Below are 21991 nucleotides of genomic sequence, written 5' to 3' on the forward strand. Positions count from 1 at the left end.
AGACACTTGTTCAAACACACCATGGTGTAAACAATTACCATCTTTAAGCCCACTAGCAGTGTTTGAAAGTCATTTCAACTTCTCCATCTCTAGACATCATCCTTTAAAAACTCATTTTCTTCCCCAATTTCAACAGACCTGACCAAAACGCAGATGAGGATTTGACATTGTTCACTCCTTACAAACCAGGGCTCAGCTCAGCCCCCCAAAATCTGAGCACACATTGGAGGGTTAATTCCTGCTTGTTCTCAACAGCTCAGTGCAATCACAAACGAACCCTGCACAGCAGCTCCCTCCCCAAATCCAGGGACACATCCAGCAGTTCCCAGGTATTTTGTGGTCTGTGGGACTGGCTTTGAGTGGCCCCACAGACCCAATAAAGCAGAAAGTGATAAAAATCACAATGCTGGGGGATCTTTTTTGCTTAAAGAACTGTAAACAGTGAAAGCCTCAAGTCAATGCTGCTCAGCCTTTACACACAACGCTCAGCCAGACACAAAGCTGCAGGAATTCTACTGGGAAAACTGGGATCTGGGGGGGATCAAGTGCTTTAACTGTTCTACTGCTAAGCACACACAATGTCTTGGGGAAAAAAACCACACGACTTAGTACGATTTCTAGAAACAGAATTACAGTACTGACATTAAAAACAGTTTCTAAGGCTCAGACTGAGTCCAAAAAGGCCTCTGGTTGGGTTCATTCAAGCTCTTATGTTTGGACTGCATGAATGCAGCATAAGAATGATTGCAGCAAGACATCCACAGGTAATTCCTACATTTATTTTTGTTGTTTTGTTTTGTTTTTTATACCAAAAAAGTTATGTGCAACAAATAGAATTCGTACATATTTACATGTTTTTTTTACCTGTTAGCAAAATTGTATCCTAAACCTCCAATAGAGAATCTCTCAGCCTGTATTGAGAAAAGGAGCATCTGCCCAATGACTGCATTTTAAATGGGTGTTTGGAGTTTAAAGCACTGGGAATAAATAGTTGATGGAACATACTATACAGAACAAACACCTAATACTTAGGCCATGCTTAATACAGTTGTATGGTAACAGAATACTTCATCTTTTCTAGACCAGTTTAAACAACATTGGCAGAACCAAAGCCAGCCAATCTCTGACTTTAGCCCACATAAATTAGGAGCAGAGTGCTGCCTGAAGCACCTCACCAACCTCCTGGAACAACTGAGAGACTCTGTACAGCAGCAGATAAAAGCAAACTACAGCATTGAGAAACCTCCTCACCAGAGATTTGTTGTCACTTCAGATCTCGAAGGTGGTCAGGAATGTTTCATTGGCCTCAGTGTCACTAATGTTTTACAGGAAGAAACTTCCAAGAATATTCATTTCCTCCATGAGACTCAAATGCTTTGTTGGCCTTAAAGAGTAGCAAGTACCTTACAGTAAGAGGATTTCAGGAATGTTTAATTCCTAAGCAGGTTTTGGGATGAGGGTTTTTTTGCCTTTCCAATCTGCCCCTCGCCATGGAACTTTCAACTCAGAATATTCTGTGATCCCAAAGGAATTCTGGGATTCTGAGAGAGCCAAAGAGGGGCAGGAAGAGCCCAAATTCAGAACCACTGTTTGGATACTGTGAATTTTATCCCCTCCATTCTAGTGAGTGTTGAAACCACAAGGAGGATCTCTGTAACACCCCCCTGTCCACTGCCAGCCCAAGTACCATTTACCTGCCTTTACCCAAACTCCTGCATCCTTGAGAATTTTTAGGATTTGCCTTTGGATTTGTAAGGGTGAAACCAGGATCAAGCACACATTTGCCACCACGTTTTGGCTGGGGTAGGCAGGGGGGCACAGCTGCACTCCTGATTTACATCACAACCCATTTTACTGGAAGAAAGATGCTGTTTCTATCATTGAGAGCAACAAGGAAAGAGTCCAAAGAACTGGAAGCAGAAAGGTCCAAATTTCTCCTGCTAAGATTATTCTGCCCTTTATTCAGGCCAACTGCATTTCTGAAGCACAAGAGAGAAATAGAAGAAATCAGGGCCATTTCTAGCAAATCACTTCCAGTAAAAAGTAACTGCAAGGAAAGCACACGAGACAAGAGAGTTTGCAATTAAGGATCAGATTTGCAAGTTCGTGCACAAGTGTAGCTGCAAATTCTCCCAGAGCCCGAGCTCCAGCTCCATTTGATCCCTACGTGCACACAAACAAGGACTGCAGACACCACTGCTGAAAATCTGGCCCTAAACATTTTTACTAAAACTGAATGAACAGACTATGCCCACACAAACAAGCACAAAACACAGTGAAGTTAAGTCAACACCAATACTTTCAGCTGATGGGGCTTTTTTTCCTCTTTTTTTCCCAAAAATTGGACCAAGTACTCACGGATTAGACTTGTCTCCATGGCTGCTTGCTCTGAGATAGGAGCAACTTTCAGGCAGCACATGTTCACCTCTTCCTCAGATGAAAAAAAAGATGCCTTTAGTGTAGATCACAGGAATGCATCAAAATAAAATCTATACAACACATTAAACACTGATACTGCCTCAAGGCTTGGGAGAGAACAAAGCCAAGCCTCGAGGGACCAATTCAACATCATTCATTCCCCTTGATATCAAAGCAGAAGGCATTTGAGAGACAGAACTAAACAGCAAGACAAGCTTTAACTATACTCTCGTCAATACAAAACTCATTTAATGAATTGTTGGCTAAAACTGTCAGACGAGGGACAAATCATTTAGTGTTACATGCAACAGATGTTACTCATACCACAGAACTCTATACAGAAAAGCAGTTTCCACCTACATCCTTGGTACAAACCAGAGAATTGCTTCAGTAGTAATTGAAATATTGTTTTTGTGAATTCAATCTCAAAACTCGCTTTGCTCAACAGAAACACTGCTCGTTTCACAGTCGAGTTTCTCCTTAGTGTTTAAAATCCACTTACAATGGAAGTGTCTCTCTGACATTCATGTTTGAGAAAGAAAATGCTAAAAGTAGTTAAATTAGTTCTTTAAATAAATGGGTATGCAGTTGGAATTCTTCATATTTCGAACTGACAAGGGCAAGAAGCAGCACAGCACCAATTACAGAAAGTAGCTGAACCCACACATCTCAGTGTCACACAGTCTGAAACACAAGTATTTCATTTTCCAAATCACATCGACCTTTTAAATTAAACTGAAAACAATACTGCTACCACTCCTCAGTCTAAAAACTAAAACCAGATCTCTTAATACTCTTCTATCCCCAGCAAGTTTGCTGGGAATTTTGTTTGTTCATTTTTAAAGCAAGGACACTTCTGCCTGCCAAGTTCAACACAAAGTATTTGGTTTAAGATTTGAAGACAGAAGGCACTTTTAACATTCAGCCTTAGAATACTGAGTGCAGAAACAACATGTACAATTTTGTTCCTTTTGTTTAAATCTGCAATTTAATTTTTTCCCCCCCCAATTAGTTCTTAGAAAGAGCAATGATAGCACTATATCACATTTCATTTTCAGGAGCACATTGACTTACTTATCCCATTAAACAGGTTGCCCTTCCAAGAGATCTTATGTGTGTGTGTCAGGCCTAAAGTTCATTTCCCAATATAGCACAAACCAAAGATCCTGACCAAGATCAATTAAGGAACTGCTTTTTCAGTGCACTGCTTGGTTATCCTGCTCACTCAGTGGTTTCCACTGCAAATTGCAATTACTGCAGCATTCATAGAACATCAAACATTAGTAACACTGGCTGGCTGACCACAGCTTAAAATGAAACAGCTCTGCATGGAAATGGAGTCCTTTCAAAGAACACTTAATACACCAACCCCCAACCTGCAAATCAGCTTTTCATTGACCACATGAAGCTATTTTCGTTCTGTACAGAAATTAATGAGGTTGTCGTTTAATCAACATACTTCAGGTTTCAGCTTTAATTCCATTTTTGTTACTGGAGACAAAAAAAAAAAAAAAAAAAAAAAAAAAAAAAAAAGGAAAAAAAAAACCAAGAAAAAATGGAACCAACCCCAAGCATCATTCTTGTGAAAGCACAACAGTGAGAGCAGCAACTCCATGTTCTTTAGAGGTCACTTCTTCCCTCGTGTCAGTCGACTCCGAGCTGAACCCTCTGACAGCTCCTAACCAAACCCATGGGACAGTGAGTTCTCCAGGGATGAAACCAAGAGTTCTAATTTTATTTACAGCATAAGTCCTAGTCAAATCTAAGTCCATCAGCTAAAAAAAAAGAAAAAAGAAAAAAAAGAAAAAAAGAAAAAAAAAATACACATACTGTAAACATGGCAACATTAAATATGGTGATGCTAGTCTAGAGTATTTCATTTCATGATCACATCTTGTTATACCTGAATTTATATACAGGATATTTTATAGCAAGTGTTACCCACTTCACAAGTGGAAGGGGAAGAGAGAGAGAGAGAGAGTCTAGGTTTTGCTGTGGCTAAAACTCCTTCAAAGTAAAGTTAAAGCTTGTCTTTGATTGTTATAGAGCTTTCTTTCATAACCACATTTAAACTGAAGATTAGCACAGAGAAATTATCTGGGGGCCCCTTGAAATTTATAATTCAAAATTTCCGTTATGATTCTCGGGGGGGGGTGGGGGGGAGGTGGAAGTGTCTGATATGGAGAATAAAAAAATTACTGCAAAATAAACTTAATGGAAGTTGGGTCTTCAGACTGTCAGTCAAAAGTTCCAACAGGGGTTATTCCTGTTTGGGTTGGAGTTGCCTCTTCCAGGCCTCGTTCAAATAAACTAGTCGTTTGTAGTTGATGATAAAGAGAATGAAGTTCAGCAAATATGTGAGCACGCAGACAATGCAAAATTCCTTCAGCACGAAGTACAGAATGTATGCCAAGTACAGTGACCCTACTACAGACACTATGGAGGATGTCATGAGGATTAGAGCTGCTACTGCACTTGCTGTCATACCTGCAACAAGAGAGAGAAAGTTACTCATGCCTCTCCACACAGAGCAAAACTGAATTCAAACTCAGCCACTCAGCAACAGTTACACAGAACTCTGTTTAAAACACCACAGTTGAGAAGTGGATATTTGGAGGGGAGCATCTAAAGCTCTGTCTGACAGCCCTGTGATAAGGAGTGTGTGTAGTATGAACCATCCTCATATTCCTGAGTTATAGGAAAATTATTGGTCAAGTTATTTCTGTCGAGATTAACAACTTTATAGCAAACCAGAGAGTTACCAATAAATAGATATACATTACATTTCATGCACTTTTTTGCCTGCTCTCTCCATTACTCCTGCAAAACCTGCTCATTCCATTTTTATTCCCTCTCTTTTCCACCATGCAATCCAATGCCAAATATACTGGAGTGAAAATACCAGCACAGAAACTGTCTTCACACTGGTATTATTAATAGCATATCAGGAGAAAATGCAATTACTCTTGATATCAGTTGGGTTTTTAAGCCCTTTGGACTCATGTATCATTAGAGTGGTGCTAAAAAACCCCAAGATATAAAATTGGAAGCATTTATCTGCTTTCTTGCAGATTGTGCAATGCATATTGCTCTCCTCCTTCATCACCACAGCCCTGCTTTATACTTTAGGCTCTGAAGTGAAAGAATACTTACCAAGTAGCATTTGTAGTATATAAAACACGAGGCCAAAAACACTGTTTGACTGATTTATTGCACTGTCCTTTCCAAAGATGGAACCCAAGAGACCGAATCCTCGACCCCATCTGTAAAACAGGGAAACTCATTAACTCTTATTTGGGCACCTATTGTTTTACTCAAGATTTTCAGTTCAGAGCTGCTGGGAAAAGCAAAGGACACGCATCCTGCCATGAGCTGTGTGGAATTCTGGAAAACCAAGCAGCTTGCAACAGGGGGAGCACTGGGCACAGCTTTATCCCACACCTTGCTGAATAAAGCTGTTTGACGCACCAAGAACTACCGAGTTCACACAGCTGCAATTTCACTGAACAGCACCTCTGCTTCCCAGGGCTGTAGTTTGGAGCTGTTTTGTCAAATCAACACCTCCTTCCCCCACTGACAGCTTTAGCAGCTCTCTGCATCACAGTAAATTGGACACAAGGTCACTACAAAGCCAAGGGAAGATGGTACAAGTGGTAAGGATTTGTTCCAGCTCTGCCAGAGCTCACCTCGCTGGATCAGAGCAGGAGAATCAGGACATAAATTTGTATCTCAGCTGCTCCTCAGTCTAACAGGTCAGGAGGAACCCAAATCTGTCAAGCACACAAGCTGAGGATGGCACCATCACAAGATCCCCAGCCCTCGTTTGTTGGAGCTCTTGCACACTGTGACACTTTGAACCAACACCTGAATCCACCACAAAGTGACTTTCAACTTTCTAGTGATAAGGCAGAAAGCAGCACAAGCCCTACAAAACTGCTGCTGCAGGACGGAGGATGAAAGATTAAATTAGCAAATGTATTTGTGCCAGAAACCATTAATTCGATGCCCCAAGGCAGATCATGCCATTATTTGTAAAAGCAAAGTGACGACCCTATTTATTAGTGTTACTTGAAAAGATGAAGTTATTTTACTACTCCAATTAACAGGTAATTTAACTCACAAGAGCACATTGGAATATCTGCCAGCAGATTTTTGGAGCACCAAGCCAAGCACCACACAATTGCTTCACATTAACCAGGTTAACTGAGCAAGGTAAAAAAGGTGCCATTCCTCATTCTGCTGCAGCAGAAAACTCCAAGGAAAATGCAGTTTTCAGGAAGTTTCTTGTCCTAGAGGCAGTGGCCCTGCTGGACCAAGATACTGCTCAGGTTTGTCCCTGCACGTGGCAGGAAGGTTGCTGATGTAACTCACTACACCTGGGACCTGCCACCACCACATCACAAGCAGTCTTCTCACAGAAAGAGGTACTGCAATAAGGACAATTTAATATCATCTCCAAAATACTTTCTAGTCTCACAGCCATCTGTGCTAAACGCATTTAAACTCATAATTTTAATTGCAGACTAAGTCTGAATTCACTATTAATACTCTTGTGCTCTTCTCCCCAAGAAACCCAGCAGGTCCCAATTCCTAGAAAGCAGATTTACTGTATAAACAGTCAAAAATTAAACATACTTTCAGCTAGTTTGGTCTCAAATCTTTTAAAAGTGGAACTTCTGTGACAAAATTAAGCTTCAAGGCAGCACAGACAGTGCTTTTCCGAGGGACAGAGTCTCAGCATCCCAGAGCTGCCAGACATGGAGTTGCAGGGAAGAGCAGTGCAGAACTGCCTGGCTCCCTGCTCTCATCCCAGGACATCTCTGAGGCTATGGGATTACAAAGAATTACAAAGAATCTCAGTTATGACAAATTTTCCTCCCACACCTTGAATGCTATCTGGATTTTAAGTGAGAACTGTTAATTTTTTAGCCTTCGTTTGATAAGATGGTCACAGCACATGCAACAATTGTCTTGTGCTGTCCAATTTGCAAAGGCCAAATTAAAGAGCCACACAGATATATTAAAGGAATTATCATTTTTACATTTAATAGTCTATATTTATTTTTCTGTATTACTACATTTACAGATGCTTCAGCTTGCCATCCACAGGTTCAGTTTCTTGTTCTGGTCTCCAAGTGAGAATTCTTTGCAGGGTGACATTAAAGTGATTTGAACACACTCAGGCTTTCCTGCACAACCCAAACTGTGCAAAGGTTCAGCATCATCCTAACTCCAAATAACTGCGGGATGCTGAATCCCTCCCCTGTGTGAGTGCTCTCACCTCTGATGCTCAGCACATCCTGTGGTGTCTGAGAGCAAACTCGAGCTTAAAATATCAGAAATTTCCTTTTACAGAAGCTGACCCTGCAGTTATTCTGCAAGAGAATAAAATGTTGCTGGTGGAAGGATAATGAGTTCCAGCCCTTCCTGAGAGTCAGAGTCCCGGAGTGATCTGTGCAGAGCTGCAAGGTCAGAGCACAGGGAAAGCTTTTTCCACATGCAAGAGTTCATTAAGTGTCTTGTTGGCCTTGTAGCAGCTTTGAGGACATCAAGTATTAAATTTCAGCCCATGCAGTCCAGGTCTAATCTCACATCTTATTCCACACACTTGGAGACAGCTAAGCAGCTTGGGGTTTAACATGGAGCACTTTTCCCCAGCCTTATAAGGTTTGGAGTGGGAGCAAGTGTTCTGCATCAAACTGAAAAGCAAAGTATTTAAACTTGATATATTTACTTTGTATACTCCCTTTCCCATCTCATTTCCCTACTGAAAAGTCTAAATCGTGTCCTAATTTTATTAAGGTTGTAAAACCCACAATGAACCAGGAACTTTTGCAAGTGGAGGAAGGATAAACAGTGAGTAGATAATGTTCCTTTTCACACCCAACTCAGGTGTGAATTGCCTGATTTATGAGAACTTTGAAAGTCTAAAATAATATGGCAAACAAATAGCAAGAATAAAGTCCCAACAGCACGATAAGCTTCAAAAAATAAACACAGAAGTCTTTCATGTAATCTGCCTTTTACAAAAAAACCTAATTTACAAGAAGTGTTATTAACTCGCATCAATTTTTTTTTGGATACAGAATGCTAAACAAAACGACCTGCAGTAATTACAGAGCTGCTTGCACAGCAAGATAAAAGCACAGCCCAATTTCACCAAGTTTTTCCCGGTACTGACTGGTGGCTCCCATCCCTGAGGATCAGGAGTTCCGCGCTGAGATCCAGGTCGAAGTCACTCGAGGTGACTCAGAGCACTCTGACAAACATACGAGCCAAACCCACTTTCACCACACCCAAGTTTCACTCCTATTAAAAAATAAAAAGCAATCTGAACTAACTACAAGGAACAGACCTTTAAGACATCTTTGTAACTTAATTTCCCTCCCTATCTGCATGTACAACTCTGAATGTTCTTTAAAAAGTTAAATAATGATTCAAGAAATAAAGTGTTTCATCTACTTTCCCAACATCTAAAATGGAGCACTACAGTGACTTTCAGTCCAATGTGCACTATCTTATTTTAAGTTATTATCCACCCTCTAAACAATGCCCCTTTTGGTTTGAGGTACTTCTCAAAGCTCAGCACTGTTGCATTTTTAGAAGTTTAAAGCAGTATTTGTGTGCAATTGCTACTTCTTAACAGGAAGAATAAAAGAACTGAGGTCACTGTAATCCACAAGTGACAGACCTTCAATAAAATCTTGCACTTTTAAATAATTTAAAACTCTTTTGCACAATTATGAACATCCTCTGTGTTCCAGAGCAGCATATTAGGGGACACACTTGAAACATTTTAGCATAATTTAGCAGAGAAAATACTAAAAGGGAACCCAAGAACCTCATTTAGTCCCCCAGCATCTCAGGTATTTTAGAAGACAAGCAAACAACCTTCCAGTTTAACAAGTTAAAAGCTATGAGTTATCAGCATTGGCTCAAAAAGCAGCAGAATTCCAAGCCTGCCAAACACACCAAGTCAAACAAACAAAACAAAAAGTGTCTATTTAGCCAGGAGCTGGATTAGTGTCCCATGCAGTCCCGGTAAGAAATGCTGGAGTGTTTTGTAGCCAAGCCCCAGCTCTGACAGTTACCTGCAGATGTTTTAAACAGTTTTGCCATAGACATCATTCCCCGAGATGCTTTCCTTGGCCTCCCACTAAGGATCAGCTTAAACTTCTGAACTGGGGTTTCACCTGCACCAACACTTGGCAGCCACTCCTGAAGCCTTCCAGGATGGACCAGATGCTTTGTGAGCACTTTTGACCTCAACAACCACCCCTGGTGATGACCAGAACCACATCCCCTCAATTTCACCTGGTAACCCCCTTAGTTTTTATGCCCAGAACTGAACTAACACCTGGAAATTCATTTGAACATGGAAAGAACTGTACTGGATGAGGGCAGGCCCAGCAGCAGATGCCTTGAACAAAGCACACAATTCCCAGGTCACATTCCAGTGTCCTTAAGGAATGTTAGAAAATTCAATCAAATCCTTCAGGGAACCAGATTATTCCAAGGCATGTCTGATCCAACATCTCTGCATTTGTGCAGCAGCAGCTTTGCCAACACAATTCTCTCTCTCAGGTGTTGGGTTTGGTGCAATGAAAAGGGCAAACAATTTTAAAAATTCTGTACTCAGAAAACTGCAAGAAAAGAACTCAAGTTAAGGGGTTTTTTTGGGTAGCAGGAGGTTACTAAAAGCCTCTCATTTCAGGATTATTTATCATCCCATGAGCATTATTTTGTTATCAACAGCAAGAACCCCTTACCACTTTGTAACCCCAAGGAAACAATAAATCTGATTTTCTAAAAAGAAAAAAAAGGCTTCACTTGACAAGTGATGTGCACATTTCCTTAAGCACCACTGGACTCCTGAGATAAGTTCTGGACCAGAGTGAAAGTTCTCAGAGGGGAGCAGAGCTCACACCCTGCTTTCAGTGAAAAGCTCATATAAAGGTCAAAGGGTCTGGAGCATGTTAAGAAACTTTGGTTGCAACTTCTTTCCAGCTTCAATAGAGGATTTTGGATTAAACCTAATTGATGGTTTCAAGGCCATTCAAACAGTTTTAATAAATGAAGTAAAAGCCTTCAATTAGAAGCCACAAGAAAGAAGATTAAAAATTGCCATTTGTAAATCTGCCAGGAGTGCTCCAAAATGTTGATACACTTAATTTCACGTTGAAATCTATCAGCAGTATTTAGCATAACCAAATGAGATTTTGTTCTATATATCCTCCAGCTCTACTTCAGAAACAGTCTGTGAAAAATCTGTGTCTAGATCAGCAAAATCTTAAGCAGACAGTGGATAATTATTTCATAGCAGCATTTACAGAGGCACTGGCTATTCAAGCTACAAGCCAACAGCACTGATTCCTTCTACATAATCTTTTCTATTAAGCTACCATAAAGGAAGCCCAAGTTTGAATTAAAGGCACTTTGTTAAATTTACTTTGCACCAGGCAAAAGAATTCTTAGCCCTATTAAAAATTCCAGACAAGCTGGAAATTATATATATATGAAAAGCAAAAATAAACATGTTTGTGTGAGCACTGTAAGGATGGAAAATAAGATTCCCATAGCAAGGGCACTGCTGTGTATTGTAAAAGATGTGCCTCAGTCACTAAGGGTTGTACCAGTATTAAATCATCCAATTTCTACTAGAAAGATGGGGAAAAAAAACCCACTTGAGTTATCAGCTTCTGCCGCTTTAAGAGCAACTTTAAAACTCAAAGCTGGTTTCTACCAGCATTCCTGAAACACCTTCCCTCTGCTGCACATGGAATAAGCTCTGAATCCTCCCTGCCCACACCCTAAGCCTCTGCTCCCTGCCTCCCCATGCTGTGCCAGTCCTGGCTCCTGTTTGCACAGTGCCAGCCCAGCTGGGGACAAGGGACAGAGAACCTTGGTTCCCAGGGCAGGGTTTCCCTTCAGCAGAGGAGTGACTGTGGGTCTCCCTCCCTTCCCCTGTGGCGCTGAATTTGTCTCCTCCAATTTCTCCCTGCCCAATTCCAAACCAGAGATCTTCCAAGCTTCCCTCAGACAGCAAACCCAGTGAATCCGGAATCACTGAAGAAGCCCTGTTACACCTCCTAACACCTTGTATCAGTCACTAACACTGGCAGCTGAAAACCTCAAACATATCTGAATATTTATCTGCAGGTACAGCAATAAAAAAAATCCTGGGATATCAGGAATTTATTATTATTAATATAAATGATAACTGCTACATAGTGTTCTTCACCTGGAATTAAGCAAACTTGACAGACAAGTTTACAGAACTGCTCCACAACAGAGCTCAGTGGGAACCTGGTTAAACATCAGGTTAGGGAGGTCTGGGAAGTTTTCTCCATGTGCCATTTCCTTGGACAATGGGGTTGTTCTTGTCAACTTGATAAAGATGCACCAGAACAGTTCTAGCAAGGTGTGCTCTGTGAAAAACCAGCACGGGGCAGTTTTACCCGCAGTACTTAGAGCAATTCACACTCACTCTGCAGAGGAATGAGCTCTACACCAGCACAATCTCCACAGCTCTGACGGCAAAGCAAGCAAACAGAACACGAGAGGTGTAAATTCACTGTTTAAAGTGATTTCTGAATGTGAGCAGAACCACACAATAATGCTACACCTGTCACAGGCCACCCTTTCAGACCTGCCCACAACACACACCAAATGTAACAGGCATTTTCAGGAACTACCAGGTGAGTATTTTGGTGCATCCACTAGAAAACACAAGGTGGACAGGCAGCTTGGTCTTTAGGAAGGTGTCCCTGCCCATGGCACGGGAGCTGGAACAAGATGAACTTGAAGGTCCCTTCCAACCCAAACCATTCTGTCACATCAGACTTCTTCAGAACTTTTCAGAGTGCCTCAAACACAAGACACCAATCCAAGACCTTGCCCATGAGCATAAAGTTCACAACAGGGAATTCCTAAAATATCAATTCCATCCAGATTCTCAAAATGCTATTTTGACTCTAGAACTACTTCAACAATCAGCTAAAGATCAATATTGACTATTGCCAAACCTCTTCACTGACGCAGCTGCAAATATTGCTACAGATATACACGACACGTGCCCTTTGCTCGTCTGTGCTGCTGTCTTGAGGCTCTGTCACAGTGGGTACAGCATCAATTAATGCATGCCAGGCTACAAAACCTCCTTCAAAACCACTAATTTGCCCTGCAGGAACCTCCAATTCACCAAGACAGAAAGCAGAAATGTACTAGAAGACCCCAAAAGCTCTCAGAGCATGCAAAAGACCAAAGCCAAAGGCTCTGGGTCTCTGCATTACTACTTAAAGGTCACATTTTATTTCAAGCTGTAGCATGACCTGTATGACTTGAAATGTGTTTTATTACTTTAATTCCCTCTGTGAAACTACAGCAAGACCAAAAATATTTTTCAGGAACTGCTATTAGTCTGTTTCATTATAAATAAAGCCATTCTTGCCACTTAATTATTCTCAAATATAAGACAGCAATTAATTTCAAATAAATGCAGCCACTGCCAAAGGAAATGTTAGGTATTGCCCTAACACCTGCCCTTATTAGCCACTCCTTAACAGTTTTTATTTTTAAACTATTTCATGAACTTTCTCCTTGATAAAAACTTGAAATATGCTGACCATTCATGTTTTGGGTAAGGGATACTGGGAAGGTATCTCTCCAACATAATCTTCTGCATGAGTCAGGCTCTGATAGGAGATTTTCTGTGCTCCTCCCTCTGCATGCTGGCAGTCTTTACATTTCTGTTCTTCTTTTTGTGCCAATCCCAGATCTGGCTTAAAAGCAAGACTTGGAAATACCAACAGCTGGTGAAAAAAACTCCACCCAAAATACCAGAAAGTCAGCTCAGGAAGGAATAAATGGATTTATTCTAATTATTCTATGCATTTAAAATTAATCCTACCAGCATTAAGTGCTTTTTAAAGTTCAGCCCACTCTTGGAGTCAAAACTCAAGATGTGAAGATTGTAACATTCCAATTCCATCAGCAAATCCAGCTTAAATAAAAAGTCACACAATCCAATGAACCATCTAAAAGCCAAGGTAGAAACAGAAGTTTCTCACCCAGTTAACTCTGCAGAGTTAACTGTAATAATTAGCTAATCAATTAATTTCTGATTGTCAGTGTGACAGCTTAATGAGCAAAGAAAAGTGAAAGTTAAATCTGAAAAAGCTGGAACACAAGATTGAAACTCTACTACCCCAGTGGAATCTAAAGTGTGGTTAAAAGTTCCTTTCAGAAATCAAGTTCCTGAGAAACTTTGGAGATGTGGGAACAAAGAACATTCACTTGGAGAAAGTGAGAGAGAATGATGGATGGGGAGCTGTGGCAACATGGAAAATAAGATTAATTTATTTCCAAGTTCAATGCCTTGCCCTCCGGCCTTACTTTTAAAGCAAAACTCCCCCTCTGTGTCCTGCACAGCCTGGAAAGCAAATTCTTCTCCAAATATGGCTTCACTGAACAGAACTTGCACGTTCCTTTTCCACAAACTCCTTTTACCACCTGCTCCAATGATCACGAGCTCTCCTGGCATTTGCAATGCTTCACTCCAGGCATGATTCTCCTAGCAACTGCTGGGAGATTTTAGTGCATTTTATCCCTAACTCTTCACATTATCATATAGAATTCCTACAGTAAAGGATTTCCAGGTCTTACTCAACGTGTCAGCTGCAGCATTGCTAATGAATGCTGCAATTACTGAGCATGATTCCATAATTAGAAATAATTCCAATTATATCTTTAGGTGATTTCCTTCTCCCCAGCCTTCAGTAAACACAGGTCGAAACTGTGACATCAAGTTCCCTGTCACAACAGCAGCATCTGTGCAACATCAAAAAGCTGTTGGAGGACCAATTCTATACAAAACCAGGCTACTCAATACTTAAATCTCTGTTATTCTCTTTTTACCCCTGTATGTGTAATCAAAGTTAAATTACTCATAAGACTCACGTGGTTTAATCTCAATAGTCTAAGCACAATTTAATTTATATCATTTTAATTTATCTGGTGAGTTTATTGAAGTCTCCTCCCTAGTTAGATCCAAACTTTGCATTTCAGGACACTCCCCAACCAGAGATATGAACAAGCACCTTCACAAACTAAAGATGACCTGAGACAGACAGAAAAGCAGAGTTAAAGCCTTCACTCAATCACAATATCAGGTGGCCAGAGATACAGATCTCTGTCACATAATCCCACTTCTATCAGCACAGAAGAGGTTTTAAGAATAAGAGTTCCCTGGATGTTTTGCCTCAACAATTTTACAGCCAGAGTATGGGAACATTCTCTCAAACTGCCTTGTTATGATGATACAGCAAGTACCTCTATAAAAACTGTTACAGCTTTTGCACAGGTTGCAGTGAGAGGGGGAAAAAGTAAATCTCAAGTACTCATTCAGCTGAAGACACTAACATGATAATAACAAAATTCTCCTTAAAAAAAAAAAAGAAAGCATTCAATACATAGACTTGCTCAATAACCAAATTTATACACTGACTCTCCTAACAGAAATAAGAGCCCTTGGCCTTTAGAAAACAACTGCTAAACTGGCTGGATGTCTGCAAAGTAAGTCAGGATTTGGACTGGGCTTTTGCTGCAGAGGCATCCAAGCCTCCCTTGAATGAAGCACTTCCTCTGTATCACAAAAGCATCTCCTGTGCTGCCAGGAGACATCCCAGTGAAAATGCAATACAAATACTGCAATTAAAACTAACAAAGCACACCACCTGCAACTGGACTTGTTTATGTTATCCATAACCACTTCTCACAGCGACAGCACTTCACTCTAAGGAGCCTTTACCACTAAAACGCCTGTCACTCCACCTAATTACCATTGATTACAACACAGCAATTGCGGGTGCCTCACCCTCCAGCCCGCAGTGATCCCGAAAAACCCCGCTCCCACAGCGGCCCTGCAGCGATGGGGCTGCCCCAAACCGGGAGCGCTGACCCCCGCCCCAGACTGCCCCGACCCCTCCGTGCCCCCGCCCGGCCCGCAGCCCCTTCGAGCACCGCCCCGGGCCCCCAGCACCCCGAGAACCGGAGGCAGCGCTCCGGCTCCCGTCCCCACCACTCCCGCAGCCCTCAGCCCCTTCCCCCCGCGGGGGCGGCGGCGGCTCCCACCCGCGCCTCACCTGGAGGTGATGGCGGCGGAGCAGCGCACCCGCTCGCTGAGGTCGCACAGGGCCTGGTAGTGGCTGTCGCGGCCCTTTTCGCGCTCCAGGTGGCAGGCGTACAGGGAGAGCAGGATGCCGGCGGCGCACACGGCGGACCGCGCCACCCGCTCCCAGCGCGGCACCGACACCCGCAGCAGGACGGGCGCCGCCATCTTGCCCCGTCCCTCCGCCTCAGCCCGCGACGCGCGCCCAGCGCCGGCCCGCCCCGCGCACGCGCACGCTCCCCTCATTGGCCCGCCGCGCACGCGCGCGCGCCCCTCATTGGCCGGGCGGGCGGGCGCGCCGCAGCCCCCTCCCCCCCGCCGTGGCCCCGCCCCCCCGGCCGCTCGCGCCGGACGTGGCGCCTCGCGACAACGTCACGTCAGGCCTGGGCGGGGGAGGGGCGTGGCGTAGCGCCCCCTGGCGGCCGCCGGGAGGCCCGGCAGAGTCCCCTCACGCCCCCGCCCCGCCTGATTCCAGCCGGAAAATGGGCTTTTCCTCACGTTTTTTTTCCCCTCAGATCTGGGACGCGGGAGAAACTGGGCAGTTCCGGAAAATGCGAAAAAAAAAAAAAAAAAGAATCTTAGCGGCTGACCTGAGCCTCGGGGATGATGTGTCACTTCACCGGAGCTAAGGTGATGTGAGCCTCAGCCCCGTTCTCCAGGTGTTTTTCCGTGATTTTTGGACAGAATGAGCCGAACTCCCGCATCCTGCAGACACAGAGAGCCCATCTGGTGTGCAGAGGGCCTGTTACACTCCCCAAAGTCCAGCACGAGATTTCCTGGGGTGTGCAATTTGGATAAACGATACAAGACGCGTATCAGAAGTTTGTTTTTCCTAGCGCACACCACAGCCTGGTGCTCCACTTGGCTCGGGAACAGCTGCTGATGGATTCCCCCAGGGCTCGGGAGATTACGCCTTGCACTTGAGCAATGGGATTTCATTGCTTGTTTCCCAGATTTGAGATCGCATTCCGTCACTCTGGGTCACAATAAAAATGGACACAACCCAAAATCAGGGCTGGATCTTCTCTCTTTCACAGAAGAAGCATCGACACCTGCCTGGTGCTTAAAGAATCACTTAATCCCTGTGGTGTACCCACACAAAAGTCATGGCAGCTGGAAAAAAAACAATCTTTGTTCGCTGTAAACATCACCACAACCACCGTTATTGCTGATTTTCGGGATGGCCACCGGCTACTCGTTCTCTTGCCCTTCCCAAAATCCTTGTGCGTTGTGGGCATCAGCAGATGCGAGGGTGAGCCGGTACAAAAGGGAGCTCTGGAGTCTTCCCAAGGAAAGCAGGAGAACAAAGCACAATGGCAGCATTCATCCCGCCGGCAGTGCCATCCTGCCCTCATTGTTCTGCAAAACAAAACAAATCCAAGAGGGACGCGGCGGCAAAATGACTTCAAGCGTCAAGAATCCCTCTGCCAGCAAAAGAAAAAAAAAAAAAAGAAAAAAGAGAAAAGGGAAAATTGAAAACTATTAATTAAAAAGCATTGAGAAAAGCACTCATTAAGAAACGAGTTGCTTGAACTCTAGAAAAGCGAAATTATAACTCCTGCTTTCTATGCCGTGATTTGCTTTCAGTGGGAACAAGGGACAATGGGAAAGGAGCGGAGATGACCGAGATGGAAGAGGGTGACCAAAAAAGAAATAACAGATGTACTAAAGCACGAGGAAAAGAAAGCACTCTCTCCCACACATTTATAGCCCGGCCCTTAAATAAGATGAGGTTTAGTCACAGCTTTTCTTTTTGATAAAGCGAATGGACACGTGCGATGTGTGTCCCTGGAAGCAGCAGCGGTGGAGGAGCGGGGCTGAGCTCTGCCCTGCCAAACTCCGGAGCCATCTGTGGGCATTCCGGGCCAACCGCAGGGGAGAAGGTGCCAGCTCTGCAGTGAATTACTGCCTGTCTGGAGTGCTCCACTCATAAAGCTTCGCAAAAACCCCAAACCCAAACCGGGGGAGCGGCCAAGATGGAGAGAGGCCAAGAACCAGGGAGAAGAAGCTCTGAGAGACGAGCTCCTGCAGCAAGACCAGCAGTGTGAGCTGATGCAGATGTCCCTGTTCTGAACGTGATTTATCATTTATATTTCTCTCCTAATAACTCTCACATCAGCAACTGCTTTTCTGAGCTGTACTTCTGCTCTATAAACTCACAATATTAGCACTTCTTTCACAACAGTTACATCCCCTGATGTAAAAGATGTTGAAATGCCTGGTCTTTCACCTCCTTTGTAAGTGAAGAAACTGTGAACAAGCAATTTTTTTGTCATGAATTATCCCAACTGTTGACTGTGGTATCCCATATTATTGCTGCTGTGTATAGAAACAGCTTGATTAATACAAGAGTTAATAAATTCATTAAAAAATTCATTTCTCCAAGTAGACCGTGTCTCTAAAGCAAGGAGACTCAGCCCCTGGGTGGGGATGAGGGGGCAGGAGGGACCCTTGCTTCTTTTTTGGGGTGAAAATCGCAGAATCACAGAATGGTTGGGGTTGGAAGGGACTTCTGGAGATCATCCAAGGCAGGGTCACCTGGAGCAGGTGGCACAGGAACACATCCAGGTGGGTTTGGAAGGTCTCCAGAGAGGGATACTGCAGGTTCCAGAGCTCTTTCTCCTCAACGTAAAGTTCTTTCTCATGTTGAGGTGAAACTTGTCGTGTTTTAGTTTACGGCCATTACTCCTCGTCCTGTTGCTGGGCATCACCAAAAAGAATCTGGGATGGTCCTCTGGCACCCCTTGGAGATATTTCTATGGACTGATGGGATCCCCCCTCAGCCCTCTCTGCCCCAGACTGAAATCTAAAATGTGAAACTCCGCTGAAAGGCTCAATTCCGAAGGCCTTCTGGAGGCTCCTTCTCCACAGAGAACATTTCTCTGAAGGCTGGAACACTTTCATTGCGATTTAGGTGTTTATTTTGACTAAAAGTCCCACACAGACTGGGGTCTATCGCGATTTGGGTGTTTATTGTGACTGAGGATCCTACAAGGAGTCGGTTTATCGCGATTTAAGTGTTTATTGCGACCGAGAACCCTGCACGTGCGTATTTATCCCAATTTAGGGGTTTATTGTGGCTGAAGGTGCCGCAGACGCAGGTTGATCGCTATTTATTGTGACCGATGGTTCCCCAGGCGCGGGCTTAACCGCAGTTTAGGTGCTTATTTACTTACAGTTTATTTATTGTAGGTGCTTATTTATTTACAGTTTATTTATTGTAGGTGTTTATTTATTTACAGTTTATTTATTGTGTTTATTTATTCACACCGCGGCGCCTCAGGCGGGCGGAGGGGGCGGGGCCTCCGCACAAGCCCCGCCCCGCGCGCGGCGTCCCGGAAGTGACGCAGCGCGCGGTGACCTTCAGAGGCGGCGGGCGGGTGTCGGGTCGGGCCGTGCCTCTCGGCGCTTCCTCCGCTTCTGTCCGCGCCGCTCGCTGATTCCTCCCGCTCCCCTCTGCGCCGCTCCGCTCCCCGCCGCCATGCCCAGGGGCAGCCGCAGCCGCACGTCCCGCGTGGCGCCCCCCGCCAGGTGAGGGCCGCCGGAGCCCCCTTGCTTTCCTCTCCTTCCTCTCGCCCCCGCGCAGGCCGCGGTGGCCTGGCCGCCATTGTGCGGGCGGGTGACGCACTGGGGTGGTGGCAGTGCCCGGCTGGTTTGAACTGAGGTGGCTTTGGGTTAGTTGGACGGCTGGGGGGGGACGGAAGTGTGGCTGCTCGGCTGCAGGGCCTGGACATCAACGCCTTGTTAATCAACCGCTTTTGGGTCGTATTTTATTTTTCCCCAAATAGTACAGCCCTATGCGAGCTGGGGAATGGCCAGGCTTTAAAACAGGCGGAAAGAAGCGTGTAATCCTGACCCTGTCTTGCATAAGCCGCTCACCAGAACACGGAGTTCATGCATTCAGAGTGTAGCAGGGGTGTGTGTAATCCCAGCGTGATCCTTGGGGCCACGAGTTGCACTGGCGGTCCCTGTGTGTCCCTCCCAGCTCGGGACCTTCTGTGCTGGAACGGTGAACTCCTGGCCCTGCAGCCACGTGGCTCCTGCCCGGCGTGGTTTGGATTGACAATGATGATGATGATGAAGTGAGGTTTTTCTTTGTGTCATTGCAGCCGGGCACCCCCGATGAGAGCCGCGTCTCCATCGCCGGCTCCTCGGGCCTCTGTCCCCGCAGCGGCTCCGCCTTCTGCCGTGGCGGCCCCAGCGCCGAGGCAGCCGGGACTGATGGCCCAGATGGCCACCACTGCTGCCGGGGTGGCCGTGGGCTCGGCCGTGGGACACACCATCGGGCACGCCATCACCGGAGGATTTAGTGGAGGGGGCAGCTCCGAAGCTGCCAGGCCTGATATCACTTACCAGGTGAGGGGAAGCACAGCTGGACACCGACTGATGGGCACAGTTGATTTGGAAGATCAGTTCCACGTGGGCTGAGGGAGTTGCTAGAGCCTTAAACACCACATGAATCATAGCTGGGGTACTTAAAGTCTTTATATAGTCTATAGACTATATATATATATATATAAAAATAAAACCATATATAGTCTGTAGCTACAGACTGAATCTCCAAGGTAACTCACCATGAGTAATCTTAAAAAGAGTTCAGAGGGATTCAAGAGTGATGCGTGCTGGTGGCAGGATATCAGTGTTATTTTCTACTGTACTATTCCTCTGATTCAGGCAAGACTTCCATGTTCCAGGTCTGAGGTTGGTGAGACCTTTGATACACTCAGAGTTACCTGAGTGTATCAAAACACTCAAGTGTTTGTAACTTCAAAAACTGCTCGGAATGTGGCATTCCACTCCTGGAAAGTTACTTTTTCAGCCCTTTACTTGTTTGTCATTTAAAAATCATGAAGATTTTGACTAAAATGCAGGAAAGACATCTCGGCAAGCAGTGTGGGGGTGGTTTGGCTTCATTGGAAGGGTCCTTACAGAGCTGTTTGGTTTTTCAGGAGCCCCAGGCTGCTCAGGCTGCCCAGCAGCAGCAGTATGCTCCTTGCCAGTACGAGATTAAACAATTCCTGGAGTGTGCTCAGAACCAGACTGACCTCAAGCTGTGCGAGGGCTTCAGTGAGGTGCTCAAGCAGTGCAGGGTTGCCAATGGTAAGTACACAGTGCTGACAGGCAACTGTTACATGGGATAATTGGTAAAATTGTCATGGAATGATGTCCTGGGGTTTTGATCCATCTGGTGAAGGGTGGGGAGTGGTGAAGGTGCTCTGAAGTCAGGTAAAGCAGCTGCTGTTCTGTTGGGCTTCATGCTGGAGGTGATGGGGTGGAGAGAGGGTGAACTCCTGATGCTTTTGTGCTGGTGCATGGATTGAAGATGACTGGAAAAGTGGCAGCAGCACATTTGGGGAATTAGCAGAGCTCTAAGGACAACAGAACCATCCTGTCCTGGAAGGAAGGAGGTGGCTGTGCACCAGTGCTGATGTCTGCAGCTCAGCATATCCCAGAAAATGTATGAGGGAAGGGGGGAACACCCTGACAAATCTGTCTTATGGCAAGGAAAACCACCTTTCCATTCAAGGATCCAGAACTTACTGAGAACTCCTTTCCTTTCAGGTTTGGCCTAAGCCTGCTTGAGGCTGCTGAAGATCATCTTGCAAGAACTGACCTACGAATGAAAACAAAAAGCTTCAGTAATAAAATTTAAAGCTGTCTGGTATCTTGTTAGTCCATATATTCACACTCTCATCCCTGTGGCTTGACTTCTGCCATAGCTGCCTCTGATGTGATACAACTTCACAGCCGCAATTTAATTTAGCACAAAATGGAAGAGTGAATAATAAAGCAGAATGAGCGAACGAGGGTTTAACTGATTTTGCTGATTGTTGTGTTGAATGTGTGTAATGTGGTCTATAAATAAACTTCTCTCTCTAGAAGTCCCTTGCTTTAGTTGAGTGCTGGAGTTGAGCTTAAAGGGTGAGGAGGTGAGAATTGATTTTGGCAGGGTGTTTTGCAGCTCTTTCATCCTGTGATGGGGCTGAACCCTGAGAGGATGGTCCTGTGGCCTTTCCCTCCTTCCTGGCTCAGGCAGGTGACAAAGCCACTGCTGCTACATGAAAATAATAATCACTATTTAAAAAGTATTTACTGATGCAAAGTGCAAACCCTCCTTTTTCCATCGGAGGGAGCAGCCACATCGTGCCTTGCTGAAATCCTTGGGGCTGATAGAGTAAACACCCTCCTGGACATCACTGGAAAAGCCTGGATAAGCTGTGCCCCCACCAGGAAGTGTGGTGGGGAATAACCCTGCTCTGAAAAGCGCAATTCCTGTTAAAAATGCTTTCCTAGCTTGACCTGTTTTTCCTGAAGTGCTGTTCTGCTGTTGGATGTTCTGCCTGTTCCTAAAGCCCTTCATCTCGTGCCTGCAGTTCCTAGAAATGAAAGTATTAGATCAGTGTT

At 44.6% G+C, this 21991-nt stretch overlaps 2 protein-coding genes and 2 long non-coding RNA genes across 4 annotated transcripts; 1 reads left to right on the forward strand and 3 right to left on the reverse strand.

Annotated features, from left to right (window-relative positions):
* Positions 1-2634: 2634 nt before the first annotated feature.
* VKORC1L1 (vitamin K epoxide reductase complex subunit 1 like 1) lies at positions 2635-15795 on the reverse strand. Its single transcript, XM_032129736.1, has 3 exons — positions 15561-15795; positions 5572-5681; positions 2635-4905 (listed from the first exon to the last, which is right to left on the reverse strand). Exons 1-3 carry the CDS (start codon positions 15752-15754, stop codon positions 4679-4681), a joined length of 531 nt encoding a protein of 176 aa, XP_031985627.1. The 5' UTR covers positions 15755-15795; the 3' UTR covers positions 2635-4678.
* Positions 15796-18910: 3115 nt separating this feature from the next.
* CHCHD2 (coiled-coil-helix-coiled-coil-helix domain containing 2) lies at positions 18911-21474 on the forward strand. The gene is made up of 4 exons (XM_032129804.1): positions 18911-19117; positions 19696-19942; positions 20536-20686; positions 21149-21474. Exons 1-4 carry the CDS (start codon positions 19068-19070, stop codon positions 21157-21159), a joined length of 459 nt encoding a protein of 152 aa, XP_031985695.1. The 5' UTR covers positions 18911-19067; the 3' UTR covers positions 21160-21474.
* On the reverse strand, positions 19142-19698 carry LOC116453871. Its single transcript, XR_004243953.1, has 2 exons — positions 19466-19698; positions 19142-19312 (listed from the first exon to the last, which is right to left on the reverse strand). It is a non-coding gene; the product is annotated as an uncharacterized LOC116453871 (long non-coding RNA).
* Positions 19812-20536, reverse strand: LOC116453870. Its single transcript, XR_004243952.1, has 2 exons — positions 20161-20536; positions 19812-20029 (listed from the first exon to the last, which is right to left on the reverse strand). It is a non-coding gene; the product is annotated as an uncharacterized LOC116453870 (long non-coding RNA).
* Positions 21475-21991: the final 517 nt, after the last annotated feature.

The sequence above is a fragment of the Corvus moneduloides genome, chromosome 20 (genome assembly GCF_009650955.1).
Source record: "Corvus moneduloides isolate bCorMon1 chromosome 20, bCorMon1.pri, whole genome shotgun sequence".
NCBI lineage: Eukaryota > Metazoa > Chordata > Aves > Passeriformes > Corvidae > Corvus > Corvus moneduloides.